Source organism: Rhynchophorus ferrugineus, unplaced genomic scaffold, assembly GCF_030347505.1.
Source record: "Rhynchophorus ferrugineus isolate W39M unplaced genomic scaffold, kcgeb_rfMv2 rfM9, whole genome shotgun sequence".
In the NCBI taxonomy this organism is placed as follows: domain Eukaryota; kingdom Metazoa; phylum Arthropoda; class Insecta; order Coleoptera; family Curculionidae; genus Rhynchophorus; species Rhynchophorus ferrugineus.
Genome location: NW_027472588.1, coordinates 37,841,698 through 37,852,878, shown reverse-complemented (window position 1 = coordinate 37,852,878; position 11,181 = coordinate 37,841,698). Strand labels below are relative to the sequence as shown.

Genomic DNA, 11,181 nt, shown 5'->3' with positions numbered 1-11,181 from the left:
CAGACCGAAAATTTTCTTGTTCTTAATAAAATCAATAAAATGTGGTTTGGGTACTTTTTGTGTCATTTTTGTCCAAAATTTTTATTATTGAATTCCTCGTCGCATATTTCTTTAGATGTTTTCCCAAAAACAATGTTGATTATAACGAAAACAGTAAACCACTTTAAATTCCAATAAACGACAATGGTACATCGACATATGTTATAGATACCACATGACATAAAATAACGATGAAAGCGTTATTACACTGTAATAATACCATGTTGGGTATTTAATTTAAAATAATCATACGTACGATAAAACTCATGTTTAAGGGGATATTTTAATTGATGAAAAGTCAAGGAAAAAATAAAAACACTTTTCTGACATTATGTATATATTACGATCTACAAACATCAGTTGTTATAACAATCAAAACTCGGTTATTAAGTACCATGTATCATATATTGTCAACTTTAATAATTCACCAAAAAATGTTTTGATTAATACTATATTGTTTAATACCAGTATATGTTAATAACAAATATATTATAATTGTATATATATTTTGTATAACAGTTTTATATATATAGGAAATATATAATGTACGTTAGTGATAAATATATATTGCACATCGATTATAAAGTCTAATGCTATTCAATAATACATCAATTTCATCTAGACCAAGTACATTTTACTTAAACAAAAAGTAGCACACAATTAACCAAATACATACTATTGAGAATGCAATAGTCAGCGTTTTGTTAAGGTATTATCCAGATTGAGAAAAACCAGCAAAAACAGTAACCCGTTATAAAAGAAAATTTCGAGACTTGATCTTGCAGGAGATTCACTATATAATTTAGTAATATCACAATCTGAAACTTGGTCTCCAAGTAGATCACACATCTAGTAGGTTACATTTTATATATAGATTATAAATACATAAAAACACCATATATATACGTTCTAGGATAGTTGCAGTAACAACAATAACACTTTTAATTTGATCATCACGTGGACTTTTACGTTTTGTACCATAATTTTATTCCTTAAAACGAATCCTATTTCAGTGTAGAAACCAATACAAAACAACTAGCAAGTAAAATAAGATATCTGATTATTTTAAGAAAAATCAGTCTTGCTGTAACCAATTGAATTTGAGGATGTATAAATACTAATTATTCTAATAACACTAATGACAATGGCATTTCTTATATCACATACGAATAATCTTTGGCAATTTGTTTTTTATTTTTTTCTAGAAAGACTATTGCTTCAATAATAAATCATAGTTTCAGCAGCAGAAAGTAATTCGTTGTTTTTTCTGTACTATAAACTTTTGCTCTTAAATTTCAAATAAGGTAATGCTGATTAAATTTTGGTTATTGCTTCTTTAAAAAGAAAATGATATTAGGAAAATTTATGCATAGCGGTGGCTGGATGAACGATGGACCGTAGTAAAACGTTGATAATCCTCAAAATGAGCTTTGCATAGTAATCCCAAACCAATGGAGACTATTGGTAATCCTATTATTGAACATACAAATTCACCTCGAATGTTCGGAGACCATATCAAATCTCCTGCCGGAGTAGCATAAAAGAGCGACCACCAAACACCAAGGAGTGGTAGTGCGAATGACATGGTGGCTATGGTAAAAACTGCTGACTGGCAAAGCATCAAAAATTTCATCGAAGATATTGTAAAAGTAGTATATGCTATTTGAAATAAGATCATATGCCATATAACATTGCCATAATTATTTTCATCATTAACAAAATGGTAAATGATTCCATTTTTCATATAATTCCAGTTTACAGATGCTGTATTTCCCTGAAAATTAAACATTAGTAAATTAGCCTCTAGATAATAATGTTGTTACCTTTCCAATACCAGGTATGAAATCAATCCAAAATGTTAGCAAAACTAAAGAAAACATAGATAAATGTATCCATAAAGAATAGATTAAAGCAGATTTGCACTTAGGTAACTGTGACACAGGTTGATCATTGGTTTCAGAGCCTTGTGTTGGTATTAAATTTGATGTAGATGCTGTAACTGACCTGGAGATTGTATTCACAAAACTATTGGAAATTAAAGTATGTGACATCTGAAATATTAATTTAGAAAGAATATTTTCAATAAACCAGTAAATCCTACTATCTCATTCTCAGGTAAAACATGTCTATCCAATAATGTGAAAAATGCTGCAAACATTGTCAGTCCAAATATATATAAACCTGTCCAAATGCTATGAACTTTCCATGACCATGGTCCTGCATCATCAATAATTTGTTTCCTATCATAACCACGGCATACAAATTCATCACAAAGTCCATAATCTATGGCTACAAACAGACCAACAATTACTGTTGTAGTGGAGAATATTCGATGCAATCCCATAACTGTAACATATATATATTATGAAATAAGTTATTAAATTATTATATATGAACAAACTTACAATTTCTACAAAAAAAGAAATAGTACAATAATGCAAATACCAAAACTATGCCTTTTACTGGGTCTTGCAAATGACATAGTACTTTATTTCGATCCAGTGAATAAAAATATATATAACCACAAATTGTATAAATACTTGAAAGTTGTAGTAGCTTAGCATATCTTATAGGATTATTGAGCAGTTTTGTGTTTTTATATCTCTTAAAAACTAATTTTGCTACACTAAATAGCAATATATGTATAATACAAGAAAAAAATACATTTAATACAATCAGTGAATAAACACTACCTTTGTCATTAATTTTACTAGTATAAAGAGGTAGTATTACTAACAGTGATAATGTTGATAAAACAAGCAAGCCCAAATAAGTTACAAAACACAATTTTGTATGAAGAAAAAATGTTAACGGAGGCAAATAATGATCATCTATCTTTTCAATAGGACAACACTGGTCCTCAGTATCTGAAAGAGATTCATCATCCGTACATTGGAGAAGCTCTTCATGATCATCCTCCATGGCCTTTGTTCTTAACAATAAGCGTAAATACTTTTAAATGTAATTCAATTCTTAGTTAACTAATTATTTTTGACAATACTTATGTAAAATCAAAAATTAATATAAACATTCATATTTTAATACAAAATAGTATGCTGTTTATAATAAAAAATACACTACTAATAAAATTTGACATCTGACACATTGCTTAGAATGTGGCGCCCTCTTTAAATATAATCAGTAAGAAGGAATATAGCCAACGTAACCCTTTTTTATCATTAAAAGTACTAATAAAAGCATATTAACTTTATTATTATAATCCAGAGACTTAATACTCCCATTACATTTAATAATTAAGACAGAAAAACATTCAATACAAATCTGGAAAGATAAAATGATTCAAAGATAGTTTTATCTAGAAACAAGTAAGGTTTATTTTAGTAACTATGCATGCCAATTCTTAACTAAATTCACTATTTATTACTATTTTTAAATACACTTAAAAAATTCTAAATCTTAATTAAGAAAAAAACTATCCGGAAATATATTTTGGAAATAAATTGTTTTACTCGAAAGATGCGCGTTTTTGGGTCATACTATATTATATAACAAAAATATTTTTGAAAATAGCGCTATACTATCAAGCATGCGCCAACCCTAGCGGTTGTTGACCTTCTCTAGGACATACGTTGGACAAATAACAAAGAGAGTAGCTATACTGAAAACAGAGATAGAACGAGACGCTTGAATCGTGGATTATATCGAAGGCAGTTTATTTATACTCGAAAAAAACGCGAAGATCGGCAAGATCTCTGAACAGCAGAATTTGATAGGAAGAAGTAACATCAAGGTGAGGTAGCGGTTTTAACATCTTCCACCGGCCCAAATAACACCATGGCTGAGACGGAGCAAGCGGAGCAACCTCAAGAACAAGGGAAGGCTCCACCAAAACAAAAAGAAATTATCGGTAAGCATCTATTTTTTTTTAAATATATTTTTGGTTTGTGGCGTGGGCCCTGTCATAGAACGTCCATTTTACTTAGAGCACATGGTCATAAATTAGCTATTTTCTATTTAACGGGTTTGTTATTCGTTTCAAAGCGAATATTTAGAATTAAAGAAGTTATGTAGTTGTTAAATCCACTTGATATTAATGTTTATTTGCTGGGCTAACTAGCACGCGGTACATTTTTTTCATCTATTAATTTAATACTTTTGTGGTATTTTTGACCGCCATTTCTCTTGGCCTGCCTAACGGGTTCAAAGAAGTTTTTATAGTCGTTTTTGTTCGGCCGATTTCATTGAATTCGTCACTATTTTAAAATTCGTTCTAGATTTTTAGGATTTAATGCAACTATGAATCCTTGAATTTTTGACACCCACGCCATAAGTACAGTATTTTCCTGTTGTCACGGCTTCCTGCTTTTTATATTTAGCCGTTTTAGTTAGAATATTCGTCATCGCAGAGATAAGTTCGATTACCCAAAATATAAACGTATATTTAACGTCTAACTTATAACATATTTGGCTGACAACATTGAAACAGTAGATAATTCTTATTGTGTTATTACAGCAACCAAAGTAACTGGTACTGTGAAGTGGTTTAATGTGAAAAGTGGATATGGTTTTATAAATCGTAATGACACCAAAGAAGATGTTTTTGTTCATCAGGTATGTAGTTTATTTAATATATCTATTATAAACAATAAAGAGCACACTCCTTAGATCCATCTCTGATATTCTAGGAGATGCCTGAGTCATAAGTGTGCTATATTACGATACCTCCATTGAAAACTGTCATTGAAATGGGTTAATTTTTTTAAATTAGTTTTTCAATGGGGAACACTTAATTTTATCATATATTGATCTTGTTTATGCACCTGCTGATGAGACAGTATAACAGTGCTATGTATTAACTTTTGTTAAAATGTATTTTTCTGGGTTTATAGTCAGCCATAACAAGGAACAATCCAAAAAAGGCCGTCCGTTCCGTAGGGGATGGTGAAACTGTGGAATTCAATGTGGTAGTAGGAGAGAAGGGTAATGAGGCCGCCAACGTGACAGGTCCCAATGGAGACCCAGTTCGTGGTTCACCCTATGCTGCAGATAGACGCCGGTACCGATTATGGTAACACCACTAAACTAATAACAAAATAACCACTGGAACATTATTCAGGCCAGCCTTTTGTTTTCCTTCAGTGCTAATTAAAAGTCCAAATTAAAAAACTAAACTTACTTTTAAGTCCCCACCCTGTTTTTAAAGCCTTGATTTGCTGAGAATCTTAAATGTAGGGGTTATCTGGTCAGGTGGTGTTTGAAAAGTTTAACAATGCTATATCATACTGTGTGTTGAGTTGTATTGAATTTATAAATATTAGACTTGTGAGTTTGTGCCAATGCAAAGGAAATCAGATTTCAGTTTATTTTATTATTATTGTTAATTTTATCAATTTGTGCACAATATAATGTCCACATTCTTACAATGTAGTCAGTTTGAATGTATTCAACATTGTGCTAAATAAATTGATGAAATGTGCCTTTTCATCTTTGCTTGATGAAAATGGTGATGATGGGTGAGGGTTGTTAAACAAATTAAAAATCTAGTGACGTATTTTGTTCATATCAGTTTAAGCAGTTTCTGATTCTGAAACATATTTCAATATATCTCTGATAAATATTTCACGTGATTAAATGAGAGTGGCCACTTACATTATCTTTTAAAAGTATTTGTAATTAGAAATAATTAAATTATCAGTTCACTGAGTGGCTATTTTTTTGTTTTTAAAAATGGCCTTGGCACACAACTTCTTCAGTATGATATATCATGTTGCCAGTGTTGATTGTTTCTTTATTATTGGTGTGGAAAGCTTTAGAAATTAATTCCTCGATACTGATATTTATGGGGAGTAGATCATAACGTCGTTTTTTTTTTGTTTAGGTTCTATCCTCGCGGTGGTCGGGGTGGTAGAGGTGGTAGCGTGAGGCGCCCCCGCGATCCCCCCAGCGACGGCGAAAAGGATGGTGGTCAGTCTGGAGGCGAGGGAGGACCACAGGGGCCCCAGCGTCGCTATAGACCAAGACGCGGTCGCGGTGGTTACCGTGGCGGCGGTTACATGAGGGGGTATATGGGGCCCCCCAGAGGTATGTGTGCGTACATTTTCTTCTTTCACTCTACACTAACCAAGTGAACGGGAGCTTCGTGAAAATTAAACTCTTTTATATAGTTTTTACCATGCTCTTGTTGAAAACATTTTACCACAGGAAGGTTTAAAAAAATTGTTATATATATTTCTTTGGTAACAAAGGAATAGTGATTTGATTATTTTAAAGTTCTAATTAAATACGTTGAAATTAAATTTTTTGACCGTCCCTGGTAACTAAACTAACCACATTACAACATATTTGCAACGAAAATATTAAAAACTATTCCAGTTGAAATACATTTATGCTTTGTTTTTGTTTCTAGTTAAACTGCTTTTATCAGTTAGAATTGCATATTTATGGATTATTTATCGTGTTTGATAATTGCTAGTTTTTGTGGAATTTAAACAATATTTTACAAATATATTATTTCGAAACGTTAACGACCCAAAAATAAGTACAAAATAATGTCCACCTTCTTATAAAGTTTTTATTTATTTCTACGCAACCTTGTGCTAGTTAGCTAGTTGAATGTAGGCGTTTGTTTTTAATATTTGTCGTTGAAAAAGGGTACATTTTTCGAAAATGCATTGTTTTGAAGTCCTTTCACTTTTTTTTTAGATTTTTGCTTGAATTTAATAGTATTTTTTATATTATTTTATTTATTAGAACTTTTTACAGGAAATATCTTATTTAAACTAGTTAAGATTATTTATGTATGTCGTATTTTATTTATATATGTGTTGGTATCTTTATACTGGGTTGTTCAATAATTTCTGTATAATTTGCACTGAGTGCACTTAAAAATTTTTATTTAATGGCTCTCATTATTCTGGTGGTGGAGGGCTTTCAACAAAAAACGGGACATTTGGGTATTCGCTGTTTTTAGAAAAGTATAGTGTGTACTGAATTTGTATTATGGCAACGCGAATCTTGCAGTTTGTTTTATTTTTAGTGAGTCTATATAATGTATGTGTTTGAGTGCACAATATAATGTCCACATTCTTACAATGTTATCAGTTTGTTTGAATGTATCCAACATTGTGCTAAATAAATTGACGAAAATAGGCGTTTCTTTTCATCCTTTTATGGTGAAAAAGGGTAATTTCATCAAACAAAAATATGAAAAAGTAAATATTTTGTTATGAGTTGATTGCGACTTCATTTTCGTGCTGTGAACATTGTTATACGAGGTTGTGTAGGAGGATCTTTAGTATTAGTATAATTTTCTTCAAACTCCATGCGCTTGCAATGAATTTGGATGTAATTCACGGACAAAATTTCCTTTATCGCAAAAAAAACTAACGTTAGAAAGATTAAATATTAAACCGTCCTTGAATTTTTATTCCCACTGATTAGGTGGTGTTCCAGGAAATTATTGTATAGTGGATGTGATAATTTCTTGGTTGACAAACGCTATTTATTTTTGTTACTTACACGAGGACAGGAAATACGGCCCGAGATTAGACCATAAAATAGTCACATAGAAGGCGCTTTGTAAAGTTGTAACAAAGTTTTACGTGTTTTAATCACCCAGGTGCAAAGCCTAAATATTTACAGCGGGAAATAAAAACATGATTCCAAATAAGATAATTCTAATATGGACTGAACAACTTTTGCTGTTTCCTTTGAACATATTTTCTTTTTTCATCAGTCACATATTTCAATTTAATGATAATTATAGACAGAAATAAAATGCTTATTACAATTATAAGGAGTTAATAAGTAGTTTCTCTTCTATATTTCTCTCTATATTATTCTCTATTTCTATATTATTCTATTCCATATTTCTTAAAATTAAACAAATTACTAGATAAAACAGATTTCAGATTAAAGTATAGCAGGAAAAAAATGTGTCTGACGGTATTCTGGCCTTTTGGTAACAGAGGCGCACAGTGATTGTTATCATTGTACCTATTTATCAGCCTATTAAACTGGATGTACAGGAAATGGGGTTAAGGTTATAGTAACAAAGCAGGGAGAATAGAAAGAGACTTAGATGTCGTGGTTTTTATACTCCATGTTAGCATGTTGCGCACTGGTGCTTAGTTTAGTTACCGCTTAATGTATTTTAATTTTTTGAATTGAGAGCTGAACAACCTAATAAATTTACCAATGATATAAAAAGGATATATTAAGGGGGAAATAGGTGTAGGATGGTGTATTTCGGGTAATTTTTATGAATTTTTTAGCCAATTGTGAATACATTTATTTTATTTATATTTTGGTATCATATTGTAGACGTATTTAAGAGTTTATAAATGCAAACGTTTTTTTACACAATGAAGATACCGGCTGTCGCGCGTTTTGTCTTCAGGTAGGCTATTTGTTACAATTTTAATCTGAAACAAATTTTTCAAAAATGTTTTTTTAATTGTCTTCTATGTGAACTACTAATATTTAAAAAACGAAAATTCATATTTTTTTCGGAATGTGAAAATCTAGTACAATTTTTAGAGCTTACCATAGAGAAAAACGCGGTTGAGGAGAGGTAAATTTACAACAGTAATTAATTAATTTGATCAACTTATTAATTATTAATCAGCTATCCTAGCACTATATTGCAGTCCTTCGTCAGTTTCGTATGTGTTATTTTCGGCTTACTGCTGTTCTTTTCGAGCTTCTTTACTCTTCATAGAGCTGCGTCGATTTTATCGGATTTTGCTTCGATTTTGAACCTTTTGGGCGTAATTGAAGCTTCTGCTACCAACGGTAATATTACGCTGGTTCAGAATAGTTGAAATACTCGAAGTTCCTTCATTAAATAAGTACGCAACCAATTATGCTGAGACGATTTTTAAAACAGAATGTAAATGTTTTGGAACCATTCCCCAAAATGATGAAGCTTTCATTTGCATTTTGAGTACGACCGCCTAAACATCTCTTAATAGATCTTAATTTCTTCTTTCTTTTTCCTCTTTTGTTTGTCTTCTTTCTTTTCATTTTCACTTAGTTATTTTAACTGCCGATTGTTATTTTGACTAATTCCTGTGAAATCGACATTCGACCGGAAGACGCTCACTAAAATGCTTATAATTATTAAATGGTTTGGAATTTTCTTTGAAATTTTGAAAAACAGTTATACTATCCGATTTATGAAAAAACAAAAGAAAAATTGATTTTTTTAAAGCTTCTACACCTATTTCCCGCTTTAAGTCGTTAAGTAATGCAAGTATTACGTCTATAATAACCATATATACTGGGATCTTCGGATTTTCCATCATTTTCCGTATTGAAATGTTTGAATATGATTTTCCTTTGTACAGATACCTACCAGGGCAACCCGGACGAAAACGGAGACGCTCCGATGCGTGGACGTGGACCCTCACGTCGTTTCTTCCGCCGTAACTTCCGCGGAGGCCGTGGGGGTAGGCGCCCCACGTCGCAGAACAGCCAGGGCCAGGGCGACCAACAGGGTCCAGGGGGAGGCGGTAGGATGCGTTATCGCAGGCGCGCACCGCCCAGGCCGCGCAATGCCATTTCCCAGTCCGAGAGCGGCAACGGCGCCCCCAAGGCCCCAGAAGTAACTGCACCTGTAAAGACCGAAGAAAGTCAGCCAGTGCAGAACACAGCGACAGAGAGCACGGCTTAAACGCCAAGTCTCAACATGATTTCGTTTTTTTAAACTTAACAAAGGCGTGTTTCTAATTAATAGCAGACAAAAGGCATTTCATTTGTTGGCGGAACTGATAAATTTTTTTTCAATCGAATCTAAAAGTTAACGGACGTATGATTTACGGATGTGCCCCAATTAAGAGCACCTGCTTTCAGAACGGCCACTATATATCTAAAGATTTTGATACTTTTTTATAGCCCTATGAAAATTTTTTATATATAAGAAAATTGATGATTTTGTATAATAAAAATATACGATAACCGTACTGAAAGCGGCACCTTTGCCTAGCGCATTTCGCAAATGAAATGTCTTAAGACCTTATGTCTTGCTGCGTTTTCATAACTTATATAATTATTTTCTTAAAAATCCATCGCGGCACTAAAAGTTCAACAGTGCTGCCGAAGAGATTGCAACATCTAACTTTAATCTTTCCAATTTACAAAACAGGGATGAAAAAATGTTAAAAGAAAATACAAAAAAATCCGTAAAAGAGCCAAAAAAACATTAAGCTGGAACAGTTTATTTCCTTTGGTATGTGTTCACGAACCGGTGACCGAAAAAGATTTGATTTCGTTTGGTTTTTTTGTACGTGTAAATTGTAGGTTTTCGGGTTGCTAGTCATGTTGTGATTCGCTATCAATTGAGCGGCTGCCTTGATGGTATCAGTTTGTATTAATCCTGAGAGGAATTGAATGATGTATTTATTTTTTATCCAATTTTTCATATTGTTTTTGTAGGACGTTGTAACTGGGAAATAAAAGCTGTTCTCTAAGCTAATTCTGGTTTTTTTTCTAACTATAGGACCCGCAACTAGAATTAACATCCCCAGTAGATATAATAACACCAATTTTTATAATGGGAATTTGGTTATTGATTACCCAAAAAAAATTATATAGGTTTTTGATAACCAAAATAAAATGGGGATCCAAGTTAACCTTGGATTCCCATTACAGTAGCGATGAAAGTTTTAAAGAAGGCGTGGATTTTAGTTGGAAATGTCAATTTAAAAATTTGCCAATGTTGTAAACAGTTGAAAATGAACAAAATCACTTCAGTCTTGCACTGGCCGGTAAGTTAACAGGTAGTTATCAAATGGAGAAATAAGTCTGAAGTACAGCAGAACCCCCCATTCAGTGTTATTAATATTCTCTCCCAAATATATATACAATGTTCCCCGCGTGGTAACATACATGTTATCTGTAATAGTTTATAGCGCAGTCCACACGAAGTTATTAATTTTTTGCACTCCACCCATTGTTCTAGAGGTATAAACGGTTAATAACATTTAACTCCGTCAATAAAAAAATGCATATTTATAAAATAAAAACAATTGTGGTATATTGTTTGAAATAAAAAAATTATTTTTATTATAAGGCTAGGGAATAAACGTTGTTGCTCGTTTTCTGTATTGAGATAAGATTTTAATATTTGGGATAAAACAAATGAGCGAATATATTGTGCTAAATCAACAAGGAGAAAATATC

At 32.1% G+C, this 11,181-nt stretch overlaps 2 protein-coding genes and 1 non-coding gene across 6 annotated transcripts; 2 read left to right on the top strand and 1 right to left on the bottom strand.

Moving 5' to 3' along the window:
* Positions 1-358: 358 nt before the first annotated feature.
* On the bottom strand, positions 359-3,176 carry LOC143202904 (uncharacterized). The gene is made up of 4 exons (XM_076414904.1): positions 2,445-3,176; positions 2,141-2,385; positions 1,863-2,090; positions 359-1,813 (listed from the first exon to the last, which is right to left on the bottom strand). The coding sequence occupies exons 1-4, from the start codon at positions 2,959-2,961 to the stop codon at positions 1,403-1,405; spliced, it is 1,401 nt and encodes a 466-aa protein (XP_076271019.1). The 5' UTR covers positions 2,962-3,176; the 3' UTR covers positions 359-1,402.
* A 67-nt stretch (positions 3,177-3,243) lies between these two features.
* Positions 3,244-10,474, top strand: yps (Y-box binding protein ypsilon schachtel). Of its 4 annotated transcripts, none has more exons than XM_076414903.1 (6): positions 3,244-3,365; positions 3,571-3,907; positions 4,514-4,611; positions 4,890-5,056; positions 5,879-6,081; positions 9,348-10,474. In XM_076414903.1, the coding sequence occupies exons 2-6, from the start codon at positions 3,835-3,837 to the stop codon at positions 9,671-9,673; spliced, it is 867 nt and encodes a 288-aa protein (XP_076271018.1). In that variant the 5' UTR covers positions 3,244-3,365; positions 3,571-3,834; the 3' UTR covers positions 9,674-10,474. The 4 variants fall into 4 exon arrangements, with proteins under 4 accessions (XP_076271018.1, XP_076271017.1, XP_076271016.1 ...); XM_076414902.1 differs by having other exon boundaries at positions 5,879-6,087; XM_076414901.1 differs by having other exon boundaries at positions 4,890-5,068.
* Positions 4,652-4,786, top strand: LOC143203294 (small nucleolar RNA SNORA53). The gene has a single exon (XR_013007317.1). It is a non-coding gene; the product is annotated as a small nucleolar RNA SNORA53 (small nucleolar RNA).
* Positions 10,475-11,181: the final 707 nt, after the last annotated feature.